Source organism: Nestor notabilis, unplaced genomic scaffold (genome assembly GCF_000696875.1).
Source record: "Nestor notabilis isolate BGI_N333 unplaced genomic scaffold, ASM69687v1 scaffold12179, whole genome shotgun sequence".
NCBI lineage: Eukaryota > Metazoa > Chordata > Aves > Psittaciformes > Psittacidae > Nestor > Nestor notabilis.
Window position 1 is genome coordinate 81 of NW_009943283.1, and position 20,096 is coordinate 20,176.

General features: G+C 37.6%; 1 protein-coding gene across 1 annotated transcript; it reads left to right on the forward strand.

The window, feature by feature from the left end:
• Positions 1–567: 567 nt before the first annotated feature.
• Positions 568–18,741, forward strand: CPSF3 (cleavage and polyadenylation specific factor 3, 73kDa). Its single transcript, XM_010021846.1, has 17 exons — positions 568–654; positions 1,509–1,606; positions 2,550–2,678; positions 3,548–3,725; positions 5,240–5,329; positions 6,190–6,340; positions 8,558–8,733; positions 9,300–9,458; positions 10,191–10,337; positions 11,300–11,452; positions 11,849–11,957; positions 12,647–12,745; positions 13,860–13,954; positions 14,517–14,604; positions 15,538–15,607; positions 16,178–16,274; positions 18,542–18,741. Exons 1-17 carry the CDS (start codon positions 568–570, stop codon positions 18,641–18,643), a joined length of 2,028 nt encoding a protein of 675 aa, XP_010020148.1. The 3' UTR covers positions 18,644–18,741.
• The last annotated feature ends 1,355 nt before the right edge of the window (positions 18,742–20,096 follow it).

Genomic DNA, 20,096 nt, shown 5'->3' on the forward strand with positions numbered 1-20,096 from the left:
CCTCTTTCCTTCCCTGCTTCTGCAGCGAGCAGGCTGCCTGCCGCCCGGGGAGAGCCGTCATGCTCGGCTGGAAAGATCGTGGCCTTTCCCTGTGCACTGCTGGAGTGTCGTCTGAGCAAAACATTTCTGTTCTGCCTTTGCACTTCAATAGCACTGTGGGTCTTGTAGTACTTTGCGTTGGTTTTCTCTGGTAAGGATGCCAATGCAATTTGCAGGTGTTTCCAACAGCACCATGGCTTGTCTGCCGGACGACTTGAAGATGCTACTTAAAGCTTATTCACCCAAACATAATTTGTTAAGTAAGCTTCCCATTCGTTACACATCTCAATACTTTGAGACTCGAGTGCGCAGGCATGCAATAAAAGCCAGAAGAGACCAAAATAATTTCCCCAACCATTCTTTTTATTTTTTTGCATTACATAGTGTCTCATTTCCATTGAGATAAGTATAACTGTCCAGTTCCTTTGTTTGAGCTTAAAAGGTCGTTATTTCTATGCAGAAAAATAATCCCACTAAAAGCATCCAGTATACAGTTGCATCCATATGGTGTGGGTTGGTTTAGTTTTGATGACTTTGATATCCTTTTGCAGAGGTGCTGGCCAGGAAGTGGGAAGGTCATGCATTATTCTGGAGTTTAAAGGAAGAAAAATAATGGTAATTATTGTATGAATGTATTTGTGTGCCCTCTCATTACGGTACTTCAGATCACAGAAAGTTGTTACTGATTAAATTCAGCCACCACACTGAAGTCAGTCACTGTGCTAAAAGAGACAGGTTTTACAGCTTTCTGGAACACTATAACATATGTGACAGGAGGCATTACAGAGGCTGTCCTTAAAAAAACTCCATATCCCCAAACAGCAGGTGTGTGTCTGTAGTGTAGATTCTAAATCACAGAATACCAGGTTGAAAGGGACTTCAGGGATCATCTGGTCCAACCTTTCTAGGCAAAGCATGACCCAGCACCCTGTCCACCAGAGTCTTTAAAGTCCCCAATATTGGGAAGTCCACCACTTCCCTGGGGAGATTATTCCAATGGCTGATTGCTCTCATTGTGAAAAAAAAACCACCACAAAAAATGCACACATAGTAGGTTTCAGTGGAACCTGAGGCTGATGTTTACCAACAGTTATGTGTAAATAGTCACATATAAACATAGCTGTTCTCTTTCCAATTTCCAGCTGTCTTCTCAGATGGTGGCTGAAATAACTTGCACATGCTGATTATTATTACCTGTATTCAGGTGTTGCTGAAGTGTGAATGAAGCCTTGCATAGGTGCTAGATTATAATCAGAGACTGGGATCTTTTGAAAAGTTTTCAGTTTCCCAGTGGAGATGAATCATTTAGGCAGAAGCCCAAGATGTGAAGTCTGGTGCTAAAAGCAGTGTTTAAGGAACAAATACTTTTTGCATGATGCTAAAGTCACTAGTGCTGTATTTTAGACCACACTGGAAGAGGATTTCTTACATGTTCCCGTTAGAAGCTTTAACTTTCTTTCATTTTTCAGCTTGATTGTGGAATCCATCCTGGACTGGAAGGAATGGATGCTCTTCCTTACATTGATTTGATAGATCCTGCTGAGATTGATCTCCTCCTAATTAGTCAGTAAGTTGCACCTGAAAGATCAAATAACTGAGGTTGTGGTCGGAGCTGTGTTCCCTGAGAGGCTGAAAACAGGTGTTATGTAGGTGGTAATGGCATGGCAAAATTTTAGCTTCCAACTTTTTTATAATTAAGGATGTTTAGTTCTTGACGTTAGAACTCTCCTCTGAGCTCACTGTGATGTCTGGTTTTTATAATCTGGCCTGCTTTAACACCGTTGTGACAGCTTCTAGAAGTTTTCTACGTAAAGACTGCTGAGAAGTCTTTACTTTCTATGTAAAGACTGCTTTTCTACGTAAAGACTGAAAAGTATTGGTTGTGGTTTTTGCTCCATTGGCTTTGAGTGAAGAAGGTTCTTGGAGACTTAAATAGGCTTTGAATGTGGTTTAAATATTGCTTAGTGGCTGAGAGACGAGAGCATTTCTAAATAATTTAGCCAGTCATCACTGGGTCTCTCTATAATATTCTGAGCTCTTGTGGTATATGCTTGTTCGACTTTATATTTCAAAAGTACTTCCTTAAGGTAGGTCAAACTAGAAGTGTGGCCAAATAATTTGGTTTTAGTAATTAGAGTTTTAGTCTGTAGTGTCCAACATGCAAACTTAAAATCACGTTTCTTAGTTTTCTTGTATCTGACATTTGTAGTGTTCCTGGTTCCTCTTGGTTTTCTCCCTCTAAATTTATGTGTAGATTACAAAAAAGTTAATTCTGAAATTATTTGGGTAAAACCTTTGCCATTAATGGAGAATTTCCTGTATTACACTTAGGTCTTCCTGTCTGCATGTCTAGTCACTAATGTACAGAATGTAGACCACGATGCTTAACACCAGGGTTGAGAATTCTGCTTCTGGATTTTCGTGATGCCATGTGAAGTAGTGAATTGTATGATACATATTAGTGCTGTGTGATGTTAATGTATTAATTGGATTTGTGTGTCTATTTTAAGTTTCCATTTAGATCACTGTGGGGCTTTACCATGGTTTTTACAGAAGACAAGTTTTAAAGGAAGGACATTTATGACTCATGCCACAAAAGCTATTTACAGATGGCTTCTCTCAGACTATGTCAAAGTCAGGTAAGCTGAGCTGTGGGTCGTCTCTTAACTCGGGAATTATTTCAGCTGTATATCCAACAGGAAACTGAAGATGAAGCCACCAGAGGTGGCTGGATGAACCTGGATGTTGCTGCAAGTAGAACATAATAACTAGGTTAGAATGAATGAATCGTTTTACTACCTCAAATAGTTGCCTATCAATAAAAGAAAAAAAATTAACATTTTTCCTCCTTTCTTCTTACTCTTCTCATTTGCCGTGTTTGGACCTTTAATAGTTTCCTTTTCCCCCCACATTGGTCCCTCTGAAGACACTATTGCTCTCATGCTTTTTAATGTTTATTTTTCCTTAAGCTTCATAGAAGTAGTTGTTATTTTGGGTTTCTCTTTTTTTTTTTTTTTTTTTTTTTGTCTTTTCTTTTTTTTTTCCCCCTTCTGTTAGATGCCTTGACACATCTTTTCTGTGTGAATGCAGTGGTCCTGAGCATATCTCAACTCAGCAAATTCTAGCTTGGGTCAGAAGCCTGATAAGCAGTCCTCTTTTAACTTGTTTGTTTTGGGCCAATGGGAGAAGTGTGGTTTAGTTTGGTTTTTTAAGACTCTTACAAGTTAACAAATGGCAGATCTGTGTTCAAGGTAGGGAATATGACAAATACAGAGCAGATCCTGAACTGCAAAGGCTACTCTAGCATGACCTTTCAAAAGAAAGATGTTTCAACTCCATTTAGGTGAACTACATTAGAGTACCTGGACTTGATTTCTGACATAGAGGACATAGCATTACTGAAGGGAAGTCTTGCTGTCAGTGGGGAAATACCCAGGAAGTATTTTTCCTGTTACATGACCTAAGGTGGTAAGATGAGCTGATATTTAGCCATTTCACTTATATCCAGTAATATATCAGCGGATGACATGCTATATACAGAAACAGACCTTGAAGAAAGCATGGACAAGATTGAGACCATCAACTTCCATGAAGTGAAAGAGGTGGCAGGAATCAAATTCTGGTGTTACCACGCAGGCCACGTCCTGGGAGCAGCCATGTTTATGATTGAAATAGCGGGTGTGAAGGTATTTTCTTTTTATTACAAAGTTGAAATCAAACCTGAATCCTAATGTAGTTGTTAATTATTTGTTATTGTCTTTTAAGCTCTCCTTCTATGGCTGGAGCTGTCAAATAGACTTGAACTCAAGGCAGGGTGGGAGCCCTTGACTTAGAGCATGTGTTTTCTCATTGATTAGAACTAGCAAGTGAGACGTGTATTGAACTGGGTAGGATGTTTGGATTTTATGGGAGTGACTTAGGACTCAAATTTGGAACCAGTAAACATACCGTTTTCCTTGTTGCTCCACTCAGAGGCAGCTGATAGCTGAGGAAGCCTTATGGGGGCTGCATTTTAGTAAAATCTATGAGCAGATGTTTGGTTTTGTAATTCTGATTTACCATGTGCCTGCCTTGAGTGCTTAAATGGCATTTGTCAAAGTATGTGAGTTATATTTTTCTCATAACACTCCTACGCTCAAGTACATAAAGAAACAGGATTATTATTAATTTTTAAGCACAGAGAGATTAAATAAGTCGTCATGTAATCACAGGCAGCACTGTGCGAAAAACAGATGCTTGAAACTATTCTCATGAGTTGGAGTTCAGTAGGATTATCACTGTCCAAGAAAAGTTTCATACAACCTTAAAGAGGCAAGAGAGATGGTGGTGCTGAGGCTTGTGTCTAGTGGGACTTGGTTCATGGTTTATAATGATTGAGAATTTCAGAAGTTTAAAAAAAAATATAGAAATAGAATTCCATTATTTTCTTTAATTCCCTGATAGCAGGTTACCTATAGACCATTTTTTATCTGCTGTTGCTGACTATATGTTTTATTATTCACGTTTTCATCAGGGGAATGATGGCTGAATAAAAAATGTTTAGCTCTGAAGCCATCCTTTTGGGCACAGAGAGCTGCATTCCAGCCTGCAGTTAAGAATCCATTAAAAATTACTAACAGTTACAAGTTACTGCTTGGTGTAATGGGGATCGTGATCATTCCATGTAGAAATTCTGCTAGATTACAGGTTGGGCTATTTTTAGTATAAGAAAATCTAAGAAGAACTCTTAATAAGTAATTTTATTGTATTATTCACTACATTTGCATTCTGAGATATAGATGCAGTTTTATCTATTCCTTACTTTTACTTAGGACCTGCTGTACTTTCTTACGTCAATTTTTACTTCTTAATGGTCAGTGCATGTATGCAAAAGGCTGGAAATGGCATCTTTATACCTCAAACAATAAATAAAATCTTAATAATTGTTTACCTAGTTCTGTTGGAATTATTCTACTGCTTAAAATACAAAATGTTTTACTTACTGTGGCTAAAATATTTGTATTGTAGTGCTATTGACTTAATATTGTAAGCACTGTCCACATCAGAAGAGTCTTTAGTTAAAGTACATCTGACCTTTTTATGATAATTCCTTAAAACCATCTTTGCTTAAAAAATATCACTCCTATAGAACAGCTTTTTGAAGACTGCTGATCTGGTAGAATCTGTAATCAGAGTAACTGCTTCTCTTTGTCTCTAATAGCTTTTATATACAGGTGATTTCTCAAGACAGGAAGACAGACATCTGATGGCAGCTGAGATTCCCAATATTAAACCTGATATTCTTATAATTGTAAGTTTTACAGAATTATCTCTTTATATTAATAATGAAATATGTATAGGGATATTACTTAATTAAAGCTAAAATGAAATGAGTGACCATGGAGATTTAGTGGTAGTTCATGACTTGCATTAAATATCCAAGTGCTTGGGTGTTCAGAACACTAACATTTCTTTTCACCGTACTAAAAAGTCTAATCTTTATTTTATAATTTTTCTGATGAAGTTCCTTAAGCCCTTATACAAACCTTTTGAAGATGGGAGATGTATTAGGTTTCGACTTGTGTTTGCTAGGTGTATTGTACAAGCCCCAATTTAGCTTGATGTCTTTAGTAGATCCTAACCCTGATTTTGTTTATTGTGTCCTTTCTAATTCCTTTCTGTAACTGGTAATTTCATTTTAAGTCACATCAAAATCTTGTACTTTGTGTAATTCCTATATTTTAGGCCAGATGTTTCTGAACTGTGGCACATGTACCACTAGTGAACCATATTAATGTGATAACCCCTTCATCAAAGCAGTGGCAGCATTGCCATCTAGGAAAGTATGTACATTAAATTTGAAACCTCTTACAAGAAGCATCAAAATTAATAGCTTTAATTGTTTGTTTGTTTTCCTAACAGGATCTGTCTTTCCAACCTGCTGCAAAGGGTTTGGGAGAGGGCAAATTTTGGTTATTTAACTTGGTGGAGGTGGTTATGGGAATTTGGGAGTGGTTTCGATTTTTCTCTTCACCTCACTCTTCTCCCTCCCCTCCCCTCCCCATCATGTTAACACCAGTATGTTCTTCTGTATTTTCTTGTTGGATTCAAAGGAGATTGGGGATCAGTCTCTGTATCAGTATTTTTGACATTTAATTTCTGTATACACAGGAATCCACGTATGGTACTCACATTCATGAAAAAAGGGAAGAGCGAGAGGCAAGATTCTGTAACACTGTTCACGACATTGTCAACAGAGGAGGTAGAGGTCTTATTCCTGTGTTTGCCCTGGGTAGAGCTCAAGAACTACTTTTAATTTTAGGTATGTACCTTCCCAGCTTCTCTTAATAAAAGGCATAAGAGTTAAATGAGAATGTTTAAACAACTCTTTAGTCATTTTCCAGTGTGTTAATTACCCGTGAAGGCATAATGCATGTTTGTCCAAGTGCCAGAAATCCAATAAACCAACCAAGGCAGTGCCGCTTTATGAGGCCGGATGGAAGCCTAGAAAGAAAAGGGTAATGGCATACCATTTCCTTACCTGGAAAGGGTATTATGTGCTTGCCTTGAATCTTGTTGAACCAGGATTTCAGCAAATAGGGCCTAATATTGCAGATTGAAAAGTAAGCAATCACAGCAACTGTCCTATTTAAACTGTACTGCTAAAAAAAGGTGTGCTCTGTTCCAAAGTTTCACCATCTTTGCTCTTTAATTCACAAAGCTATTTGGAGAAGTCTATAGGAAAAGTTGAGAACGTACAGACACTTAAGTACTAATGGTAATGGGAAAGCAAGTTAGGCTTTGTTAAGAAGAGCAAAATGGGAGGGAAGGGGTGATTATACATGATCATAACAAGCCACTTCACATAAAATATGTAAGTAGTCGTGACAAGGTACTTCAGGTAAAACAGTTTTTAAATAAATTATTTCCAGGCTTCTTTGCTTCCTTTTAGCACACTGATTTTGTAATACATTATGTGCTTTTTCAGTCTCTTTTTGCTTGTGCAAATGCTGGTAAGACCAAAAGATAATTATCTCAAAATTAAAACATTTATTTTTAGGGGTATTGAATCTAAAGTGTTACCGAAGAAACATGACATTCTTCTCACTTTCCATTTCATTTTAGCTCAATATTAGAAGCTAGTTTGTTTTCAAAATGTGCTACTAGTCTACTCAAATGTCACTAAGCAATTTGCATCTAGGCACAGGAGAGTATTCAGTGTTGTGGGATTAGTTACTAATCATTGACTGAGGGTTTTTTATTTTATAGAGGAGACAGAACCAGAACATGTTAAATCTTGTGTAGCCATCAGCTTGTGGTTTGTTTGCCTCTCCTTGCTGTGTGTAGATATTGAAGTTGAGTTTCTAAAGATAAGCTTGAAAATACCTCTAGTAAAGCCAGACATTCAATCGGATGCTTAATTAGTTAGAAAATGCAGTTGCATCTCTTGTGCCTACACAGTTGAGCCCACAGGATTCCATGGTTTTTGATTCTTTCTGTAAGTGTATAACAAAAAATTAAATACTGTGGTATAGTATAGAAAATTGCGATGATGTCCAGTCCTTTAATGTCACGTTAAGACCTGGTATTGGTTATCTTTTATTGGCTGTGGCCACCTTTCACTTGAGTTTATTAAGGCAGTGAGCCTCTCTGACATGTTCTGAAAATCTTTGGCTGCATATCAGAAATGTCAGGTTAAAGCCATATCATTTTAAATACACAGATACAGCCAAAAGAGTGTACCTTTATCTTTGGATGATTGTTCCTCACTTACGCAGTATAAATATGTTTTAGACTATCAGAATTACATCTAAGGGGGAAAACAATTAAGTTATGTTTGCACAGATGCATTCAGATCTCTTCTTTGTGTTAAGTAAAGGTCATGGCTACTGTCATCTATGATAAAATAAGTTGTGGTTAGTGGAGGCTTTTTTCCTTTTTTTGTTTCAGTTTAGCTTGTAAAATCTAACTGTTGTTGATGTATAGGAAGCCAGGCTTGATAACTGGGTGATCCCTTCATGCCTTGAACTCCCTGGATTTGTTTTACACAACTTTGATACAGTGAAGTCTCACCAATATATCTGTGCACAGATGTCCCTAGATGTTAGATGTATAATTAATATTTGACAGAGACAGTTTAGCTTTATTGCAGTGGTGTGGTGAAACTTGCACTGTTGTAAATGTAGATTTACTGCTGTGTAATATTGTGCATGCTTTATACCTTGTAGCTGATGTTGGTAACTGATTGGAATTTGACCTGCCAAAAATATCTGAAATTCATCTTTTTCTTGTTTGTTTGCCTGTTTGTACTAGGTGTATACATTTTTAGTTGGTGATTGCTTTTTCTTCTTAAGTAGAGCAGGTGAGAAAAAGCTTATGATTGTGACTTTCTGTAATAAAAATGAGAAACTGCACTGCTAAAGCTGTTTCACAAGAAGCATTAACATTTTTGAGAAGCATGTACTTCATAGATAATGCTGTGGGCAGGGCTGTGTGGGTTTTTTAGTTGGGTGGACTTATTTGTTGTTGGTTTTTTTAGATGAATACTGGCAGAATCACCCAGAACTCCATGATATCCCTATATACTATGCCTCTTCCTTGGCAAAGAAATGTATGGCAGTTTATCAGACATACGTCAATGCCATGAATGACAAGATCCGCAAGCAAATTAACATCAACAATCCGTTTGTTTTCAAGCATATTAGTAATCTGAAGGTAAGCTTGAGTTAAGGTTGTCTTACAAAAGAGGAAGGGTGACAGAAAAGTTCATAGAATCATGGAATGGTTTGGGTTGGAAAGGACCCTAGCTCCAACCCCCCTGCCGTGCGCAGGGATGCCTCACACTAGACCAAGTTGCGCAAGGCTCTGTCCAGTCTGGCCTTGAACACCGCCAGGGATGGAGCTTTTGCCACTTCTTTGAGCAACCTGTTCCAGTGCCTCACCACCCTCACAGTAGTTGCTGAACGGTTTGCATGTTGACTATCCCAATAGGTTGATTAGGTACAGGTTTATAGCCAAGTTATCTGCTATCCCAGTGTTTAGAGGGCTTGTTGAGGGGAGCTTATGCCCCAGCTTTTCTTCCACAGTAGATCCCTGTGCTTACAGTTTGCTCCTTATGGGCATCAACAGGAGGAATTCTCCTGCAAAGGGCACTGTTTATGAGGATGGGGTATAATTAGTGAATGTAGGGCTCTACTTGTACCTTGTTCAAGGGTGCAGCTAGGCTGTCCTTCATGTGACTAAGTTATGGTAACTGATATTCTTGCTGTTTGTCCATTTAGAGTATGGATCATTTTGATGATATTGGCCCAAGCGTTGTGATGGCATCCCCAGGTATGATGCAGAGTGGCTTATCCAGAGAGTTGTTTGAGAGCTGGTGCACAGATAAGAGAAATGGAGTAATTATAGCAGGGTACTGTGTTGAAGGAACACTTGCTAAGGTGAGTTGCTAATAAATCACAGCTTAATATGAAGTGGTATTCATGTTACGTTTAAAAAGAATTTGCCAATGGCAAGTGTCTTTATTTGAATTTACTGAGAAGATTGTTGTCAGGTACACATAATTACATAGGTAAAACTAGTTGCTTTTAGCTAATGCTAATGAAAAGTACAGAAAATTGGCATATGTCAATTTCTAGTGAGCAGTTACCTTGTCATGAGAAAGAATGATTGATACTTTTCTCCAACTTTAGACCACCCTTAACGTTTTGAGAGGGGAGCCCTAATCCTAATTCTGGAGGAATAGATATTAAATCTAACGCTACTTTTGTGTCAGAGATCAGACTGCCTTGCGCATGTTGTGCTACTGTCCAATTGTAGAGAATTAAATCCTTCCAAATTCCAGCAACTGAGAGCATAAGAGCATCTAGTTCTGCCTTTAGAGATAGAAGTCACACACTTACTACAATTTTAATGTAAATTTGAGAAACATATCTGGAAGAAGAAGGACCTAGAAGAAGGACCTCCAAGATTTGCAGGATCTGAGGAGTTCCCATCTGAGGATGCAAAAGATGAAATGATTTGCATCGTGCATGCTTATTTTCAGTGTTTGTTTTGTGAAATTTGAGAGAAATTATTCACATGTAACCTGACTGCCAGTATTATTTCATTTGGTTTGGAAACGTAAAGCATTAGTTACATGGTGTCTTATTTAAAGTGCTCTTGTCTTCTAGCACATCATGTCTGAACCTGAAGAGATCACAACTATGTCAGGGCAAAAACTCCCACTGAAGATGTCTGTGGACTACATTTCTTTCTCTGCTCACACAGATTATCAACAAACCAGTGAATTTATCCGGGCCCTGAAACCTCCACATGTGGTTAGTATACATGCTGCCCATTTCTCCAGAGTGGGATTCATCAAACCAGTTCACAGCCTTGTGTCATCAAGGTGTGAAGTCAAGTCATCATCTTCAAGGCATCCTGTAGCCAGCATCCCTATGCCTTGACTAATAAAAGGTGGAGATTTTAACCATTTTTCATCATGTTACCTTAACAAAGTAAAGATGAACTTGCTTTTGACTGTGTGCATGGGGGATTATCTGAGGATGACTTTGAAGAAAGTGGTATGGTCCATAACATGTTTCAGCAGTGTTTTGCACAAATAAGATACAGTATAGAACAACATCAAGTTGTGGAATTTGCCCCTGGATAAACAAGAAAATATTGATTGAAGGTATGCAGCAGGTAGCAAAAGACAAAGGCAGCAATTGAGGGGAAAAGCATGAGCAAATCACAGGAAGCAGGAGGTGTGAAAGACCAGAATATAAAAATGGGGACTAGGATATGAAATTTACTGAGACAGGAGGAGAAGCAGTGTGCAAGCACAGATAAGAAGGAAAACAAATTATGAAAGATGATTTAACTTGGCAAAGAAAATTGTGAACTGTGAAGCATCTTCTCTGAATTGCATGTTTATTTTGTTTATAGCTATCTACATGCAGACACAAAAACGTAAAGCTGACTTAACTTCTGGTTTTGACTTAAGTTAATACTTTGCTTTCATAATATAACAGTGTGAAGGAAAAGTTAAATGGAATCTCTGTAGTGCCTTCTGCTTGTTTGCATGTATTTTCCTACTAAGGCTTGTTACATCTAGGCCTTTGGATAATGCAGCAACATTGAGGGTACATAGAACTATGTAACGTAACTGAGCTAATATTTTGTACATTGACATTTTTATAAAGATGAGGTATGGGATGGCAATTTTGGGATAATTTGTTTACTAAACATGTCTGCTTGGACAGATAACATCTGCTAAAAGGAAAACTCTTTCCTATAGATTTTAGTTCATGGTGAGCAGAATGAAATGGCCAGATTGAAAGCAGCATTGATCCGGGAGTATGAGGATAATGACGAAGTTCACATAGAAGTTCATAATCCTAGGAATACTGAAGCTGTGACATTAAACTTCAGAGGAGAAAAACTTGCCAAGGTATAAAATCAATAGTTTCTTAATCTGTACAACGGTGTTTTCGTCTGGGATAAAAAACACACTTATTATTCCAAATTTCAGATTGCGTATGTTTTCCAGGAACATAAAGTATGTGTTTTGCATTTAGTGTTGTATTTGAGGCTTGAGGGGGTTTTTTGGTAGGGTTTGACTTGGGGATTTTTTTTTTTTTTTTTTTTGGCTCTTCACTCTTCTAACCTTTTCTTGTGTTAATCCCTGAATGTTTGTTGATTTCAACGACTTTCTTTCATTTTCAGAGTTAATTTTATATTATGTTTGATTTTCCTGAGAAAACTGTGTTTCGTCTCCATGGTTACCTTTAAGCTGTGAATACTTCAGTTTGCCTTGTTGCACAATTGTGGGTTTTTTTCCTTCCAGGTGATGGGATCTTTAGCAGATAAGAAACCAGAGCAAGGACAGAGAATTTCTGGAATCCTAGTTAAGAGAAATTTTAACTATCACATCCTTTCTCCATGTGACCTCTCCAGTAAGTAACTGAAACTTAGTGTATACTCTTTTGTCATTGAAACACATACAATACTGGGGGTTTACTGTAATTTTGTGTTTGATAAGCAGTTAGTGAACATCTTGATTTTATTTTGGTTTAGTTTTGCCTAAAGTTCTGAACTGTCCTAGTGAGATGGGCACTCAGTTCGTTGTCCAGTGAAGTTTAGAACCTTTTCTTACTGTAAAAGAAAAAAAGCAACGTTCCGTTTCCCTTCTGGCTATTTATAACTTCTTCCTCTGCATAAATATGCAGAAAAAACGCCAGCCAGCTTCTCAAATGTCACTAGTTTTTGGTGTAAAAAGCTACAGTACAGTAAAAATGTTTCTGTATTGCTCCTGTGCTGTTTATTACTAAAGAAACTGATCTGTTCTCAAAAGAGAAGGATAATTAAATCTAAAGTCAGAAGAGCTTGGGGGAAAGCAATTGTGCTGTCTTAGTTCATTGTTTGCCTTTAATGGGTATGATAAAATTACAAGCTCTCACTGATTTCTTAACCACAGATACATTATTTACCTTACATTAGACACTCCACCCTCCTCACTACAATTGTCCTTTTCAACCCTCTGTCTTAAATGTCTTGATGCCACTACTGATCTATAGTGGCAATTTTATTTTTTAGGAAAAATTCAGAGGGATAATTTTTAATAGATACTTTTTAATTCTTTCAGATTACACAGACTTGGCGATGAGCACAGTAACGCAGACACAAGCCATTCCATACACAGGCCCTTTTAATCTACTTTATTATCAGCTACAAAAACTTACTGGTATGTATTTGGAAAGACATGGTTGTGATTTATAGTGGTCAACTTTTAAAACAACTTCCAGTCTTCAGAGGTCTTCTCAGTGGAAATTTCATTGCCAGTAACTGAAGTGCCACAGTTTATTTTGTATTTTACAACTTTCATTAGATTATGCAGCTTCTGACCGATGCGGTTCGTAAGTATGACACATCCCTTTGGGGGGATTCTGTTGTAGCTGTATTACAAAATCATGAGCATGTAGCAGTATAGAGCCTCAGGCAATTTTTGTGTCTCCTGTCAGCTCACAGAGTGAGTTCTATAGCCATTCCGATGTAAAATTTAATTGCTCTTTTACCTGCAGCCTCAAAATTGAAAGGGTAATGCCACCCTGTTAACAAAAACAAGAGCTCTGTCCTCCTTTTTGATAGCCTCTTCTGTCCCTCCCCAAGAGGCAACAATCTAACCTTGTTGGCTTTTTCTGAGTCAGAAGCCATTTAAACCTGCCACCGATGTGATGCCTGGTGCTGCTGTCTAGCTTTCTGAAAGGTCGGGGCAGCTCCTGGCCTAGTTCATTAAAAGCACACAGACTTCGCAGGATCCCTTCCCAGATTTGAAGCTCAGGATTTATTTTTCTTCTCTAGTGTCAGAATCTAATTCATATCACAGGTGAAGAGAAAAACCTGTATTCAGCTGATGTTCAGGTCTCGTAACCCGAGTGCTACATGGCACACAAATGCCTTTGTTTTAAGATCTATGCTTACCTAAGCAATGGGTTATCCTTCAAGGGTTTAAGAGGAGCTGGTTAATTCTGCAAATGCAGCACTGAATTTCTTGTTCATTCTGTTTTTCATTGGTGTGCACACATCACTGTGCTAAGCTGGTCAAATGTGAGAACTCAGAACAAGTAAATTGGCCGGTATTATATCCTAAAACATCCTGAACAATCCAGAGCAAAGCAAATAATATTGTCAGGTGAGGGAAGAGAGTATGCACTTCCATTTTGTGGGCTGCTCTGAGCAGTTGTGATAATAACAGACAACTTCTTAATTCTTAAATAACCTCGGATTTTATGCAGATAAAGTTACTGTTGCTTTCCATATGATTTAATTCCTGCTAACCGTTTGTTGTCACTTTTTAGGTGATGTAGAAGAAATAGAAATCCAACAAAAACCAGCCCTGAAGGTTTTCAAAAACATTACTGTGATCCAGGAGCCAGGCATGGTAGTCCTTGAGGTGGGCATTGGTGAGAGAGAAAGAAGTACTTTGTTCTCCAGTTTCTGCAGTAGAGCATCATCGTATAAATGCTCCACAGAATTCAGTGTTTTACGTAGCTTTCTGTTGGGTGCCAAGTAGAATGAACGTTGGAACAAAGTTCCCCTTGGGCAATGGTCCTGTATTGATGCATGTTGTTTCACTTAGCCACTGCTAGTTTCTTTTTTGCCACGACTCAGGAGTGTAATGGCAGATTCAGTGCCCATTTTTTATGTGGCAAATTGGAACTGGAAATAATGGCAAATGGTGTTTCCTCCCCCCTTCCAGCAGTTGTAATTAATAACTATTTCATAAATGTGTTCAGAAACATTCAACAGCTTGACTTTTTCACAGGAAGTTACTGAAATACACCAAGTTAAAAGTAGTTAATAACTTGGTGTAAAATGTATGACAGTCATTTGAAGCTAGAATTCAGAGAAAAGCAAACAGGAGAACACAACGAATGTTACATTGGTTTTATGTTGCATTATTTACTCAGCCCGAAGAATGATCTCAAATTATTACTTATTTTTTTCTGTTCCAGTGGGTGGCAAATCCTGCTAATGATATGTATGCAGACACTGTGACAACAGTAATACTGGAAGTGCAGTCAAATCCCAAAATACAGAAAGGTACTAAGTTTGGTGGATGCATATTTAACTGAGGCATTGCTTCTTAATTTTTTTATTTCAAGCTTAGAGGGATATAATGCTTTGCAATAGATTGCGATCCCCGTATTGTACTTCCCTTCCTTGTGAAACTTTTCAGGGAGTACGATTTGCTACTTAAAACCGAAACTGCCACTTGGTCTTCGTTATTTGTAAGATGTTAATTTGTTGAAACCTAAATTTACATGGCAACTGGTACCTGACTGTGGAAAATGTGTGTTTATCAAAAGCCTTATCCATCAGAGAAAAAGGCAGTGATTTTCACAATTAGCTCTTCCTAGAGACCTCTGACTCCTTTAATGATCAAATACTTACTTAATTATGTTCCAAAGAAAATTACTTGATTTAAACTACCTCTTGATTTCAAAACCAAGTCTAGATACAGTATCATTATTTTTATTTGAACCTCTCTATGCTGAAACATATTCCAGGAATGTCTATGCTTATTACTACTATTCACATTTGCTGTCCAGTTTCACTTTATGTATTCTCTGCATGCTCCTAGCCTCCGTGATGTGGTATTTCTTTATAATAAAAGAAAATTGAGAGATTATAACCAAATAATGAAAAGTAGATTATTTTCACTTTTAGGTAAAGGAAATGTGAGAAGAAATGAGCATAACAATAAGAAGGAGAATTAAAAAGTGAGAATTAGACTTGCAAAGTTTTCTGTTTTAAAATGTGATAAGTACAGGGAGCATATATTTGAAAATGATGGATTTCCTTGACTCTTCCATCTTTTTTTAAATACATTTTCTTTGTAAATTGTTTAAATATCTCTTATGTAGCGTTTACATTGTTTCTTCATGAAAGTCAGTTAGGAGCCAGGGAGTACCAGTTAGCCAATTTTTGCTCCCAGCAAATGTCTGTGAAAGTAAAATGACTTTTTCTTTTCAGCTGCAGTACATAAAATTTCAAAGAAAGTAGACATGGATGTGTATAGGAAGAGAATGGAGATCATGCTTCAGTAAGTCGGCATATTTTTCTAAAGGAAAATGATCACTGTTAATCATGTAAATATAGTAATTTTAGTATAATGCAGTTTAAAGATACAGTTATTTTAAAATGCTTTTAGCAAATTTACTTCAGTCTAGTTTCTGTGAGACCAGGAATTAAGTAAAGAAAGAGGTACAGCAGAAAGATCTCAGCGTCATTAACATTTTGAACATAGGACTTTCTTCCAGAATCAGATTTTTGTGTTGTCTCCCAAAACGCTATGGTTGTGGAAATACCTTTTTAGTGTCACTCTGATGTACATTCTGTATTTACGTAGAAATCCTGCCTCTTTTGAAATCAAAGCAATCTTTCCCTTCATTTATGACAAGATTTATTTTGGTAAAATAGTTACTGTTAGGTGACAACCACTCTCATAAAAATTTAGATACCTATTTGTTGGTTATATTTAAGTGGGTTAAATAATAGGTGCTGAGAGGAGATTCTCTGCTGACAAAATGCCTTTGGAACCCTGAGGTTAACAGAAAGAAAACTACAAGTTTGCTGTTTGGCCACGTCTTACACGCATAGGTCTTTGTTTTAGGGATATGTTTGGAGAAGACTGTGTGAGTTCAAAAGATGGCTCTGTCCTGTGCATCACAGTTGATGGCAAGACTGCAAACATTTCACTGGACACTCGGGTATGTACAGCAAAGCACTCCCCTTTGTGTGTGCTGTGTTTAGCAGAGGCGAGTCTCCCGTCTAGTATACAGATCTGCCTAGAACTTCACGCCAGAACATTCCCATTGCTAAGGAAATTATTTTGTATTTGGTATCAAAACAGCTTAAGCCTGTTCACTTCCCATTACTTTCACTGACATTCTCATCAGTGTATCAGTACCCTGCCTCTCTGAGAGAAATACTGATCCAGCCTGGGAGCTGAGCTCACTGATTTAACAGAAGCATTTTCTACAGAGTTTTCTTCGTTGAAAAAAAATGCTAGAAATGTTTATGTAACAAAGGCTGTAAATTTGGAAGAAACCCCAGTATTTGTCAGCAGCTCTCTGCTTGTATAAAAATGAATAAAGGAAGATTGTAGAGGAGAAACTGGTTTAGCCCACAATTTCTTTCGTAAATGCTTGTAAAACGTAGGCTCTGATCTGAATAACTGAATAATCGGAGTAGGAGCGATGGTAATAATTGGGGTTTTGGTCATCTTGATCCTTTTGTAGCTAAACTGAAAGCCTGAAATATTCACAAGAAGAAGGATTTTATTAATTTACTAGCTAGGTTCAGAATTGAATGTCATGCATGTCAGAAGGCTGCTTTAAGAAGCTGACACACCTAGTTACTTGAACAATGTGGAATTGTAAAGAATGGTTCAAACCATGTCTTTTGTGTCCTTAAGCATTTTAATGTGTCGACTTTGTCATTATTAATAACATACTGAAAATACATAATGTATTACCACTCTCCATTATAGTAATCCATTCCAATCTGGAGTAGCTCCCAGATGCTGTCCTGAGGGACCATAACAAATGTTTCAAGTATTCTACAAACCCAGAAGGTTGATCCCAGCCCAAATTCTTACCTAGTGAAACAAACCAAATGAATATTAATTATCTCAAGAAGATAGTGAATTACAGTCTTGTGGTTAACACACCATGATTGCTATGACATCTTTTTTCAGTTTTTTAATAAACATAGGCTACATTTCAATGTATACATAGGACAGAAACATAGGACTGATGAAAAGAGCTCTTGCAGTAGAGAAAAAGGTAACAAGGCTGGAAAAAAATACATAATGCTCAGTCAAGAAGTTAGGCTTCATTTTCAAGTAATATTATATTGATATATGTCATTATTGTTAAGACTTGTGCACTGACAGAAGCCCTAATGACAACTCAACTGCTACCGTGTGTATATATGGTTGTAATACTTACTTTACATACTGTGTTGGCAGTGGCAAGCTTGTGCCCTTGTGAACCAGGTTTTACAAGAAAGTTCTGTCCTTCTTTATGTACATATGTATCTTCTTATAAAACTTTAATGGCCTTAAAATGCAAAACTGTTTAGTATAGATCTTACTATATGGTGGGACTTGTGGATTTACTTTTTTCACATTAAGTCTTAACACAGTGTTCTTAGAGTTCATGTTTCTAACAAACAGCATTGTCAGATAACATTAAATACATGTTTGCTGTTTCAAATGCCCCCCCTTTTTTTTCTTTTCACAAACCTTTATGGTTGAAAGTTGTTGCTTGTTCAGAAGAGCAGCAAATTAATACTGAATGAGAGAAGGTGCAGTCTTAGAGCCTAAAAGTCCATAGGATCAAGAACAGTATTACTACGCGAACACTGCCCTTTGAGATAGAGCAGTCAGGGGATTATCAGGTTGAATGCTGGTGAACCTGCATGTTTGGGGTGGGCATGTTTCTCTAGGAACACTTGCTTTAGTGATAAATGAATCTCTTCAGGGTTTTATACTGATGCAGATGTTATCTTATGGGTGTGGGAATATCAGTGTGGAGGCTCCCTCAGTACAGGTGCCTGTACCTCTGTGATGAATGCATGTGTTTTACAATATTAACCTAATGCAATGCCAGTGAATTCATAGATAAAATGAAAACTCCAAGGACTGAACCTTGTGTGGTTTTATTCGATTTTGAATTAAATGTAATGTACAGAATTTAATGCATTTTACATGCATTGAAACATGTTATTAATCAAACATAAAACTTGAGATTAAGCTTCTTGTTCCTCAGAATGACTTCCGTAAGTCTTCTCTGAACTCTTCTACATGTTGGCAGACCATTTAAGAACATACAGTGCTGGTCTTGATTAACTTTCTTTTCCATTTGCATGACTATTTTTTCCTTTCCCCTGATGAGCACTGCATTGTTCACATGCTGAAAAGGAATATGAAGTGCTGGTTGTTCTAACTTACTTCTATTTTTTTTGTTCCCAGACAGTTGACTGTGAGCCAGGAAGTGAAGATGATGAATCCCTCCGTGAAATGGTGGAACTGGCTGCACAGAGGCTTTATGATGCCCTCAGCCCAGTATACTGACCTTTGTAGATACCTAGAACACATTAAAAAAAAAAAAATCTTTTAAATGTTCAATTTATTTGGACTATTTTTTAAGAGTGAATAAATTTTTTTCTTCAGTAAGTCAAACGTATCAATTCTGTGACTGTGAAACTGTTATTTCAAGTAATGGATGAGCAACCTTAGAGCAACTATATTTGTATATATATTATAATAAAACCAGGCAAAGTGTGCATATGTTCTTATGTCTTATGTGCACCTACGAGAAATATAGAAATTCTTAACCTATCTCAATGCGGAATTACAAAAATTAAATTGAGTTTTATGTTTTTGAAGATTAATGACCAGTTGGAGGATGAATTGGATGTGTTTGATTTGCATATGCTCAGAGTCAAGCTTCTATAGAATTTTGTTCCTGTCAAGGAAGCAATTACCTGCATGCTTGCATCTGCTTGAAGTCAAGGGGAGTTTGAACGCATTTGAAAACCAGTCCATGTTTGCATACTGGGGTTAATTGGAGCTTTGCAACTGTGTATGCAGGCATTGCCTTTAACTAGACTACATGAACAAAACCCGCTTCAAGCAAAGGCAGTGCTTATGACCCGTAACAGCTTCATGTGCAAATTTCTGTGACAGTTTGCACACATCTGCTCCTGCCAAGGGCCCTGTCGCTCGGTGCTGGTGAAAGGGTCTTCCTGGGCAACATGAAATGTGGTATCAGGAACTGCAGCGTGTGGAGAAGAGTTTCGGGTACAAATGTGATTCTCCGAGTTAGCCGGGGTTGTTGCCAAACAGTAGATCGTGCAGAAAATTGTCCACAGGAAGTGAGTTTTCTACAAAAGAATTTAATCTTTCTTGTACACAGCTTTTTGTCTCCCTTTTCTCAGCTGATTAAATTAGCACCTCATCAATCATAGAAATCACAGAAGACCAGGTTGGAAGGTACCTCAAGGATCATCTACTCCAACCTTTCTTGGCAAAGCATGACCTCAACTAGATGTCCCAGCACCCTGTCCAGCTAAGCCTTTTAAGTGTCCAGCATGGGGGAATCCACTGCTTCCCCAGGGAGATTATTCCAATGGTTGATAATTCTCAATGTGAAAATTTCCTCTTGAGTCCAATTAGATTCATTCCAGGAGTAACTTGTGCTCATTACCCCTCCTCTTCTCCATGTAACTCCTTGTAAAGGGAGTCTCCATCTTCTTTGTAGACACCCTTTAAATACTGATAGTGGTAGAATTAGTGTATTGTTAGTATTACCAGAATTAGTGACAGCTTTCCTCCCTAGACTGTCATTAGCTAACTAAATAAGAGTAGTAGATCTTCCAAAGGAGGTAACTGCATTTTATTTAAAATGAAGTATCTCTTTGGAACAGGTGAAAGTCTTATTGCTAAAATTACGCACCTGTTTCTAAACGCGCTTTCAACCAGGACCAGGCGGGGCGGCCGGTTCAGGCCTCCCCACACCGTCTCC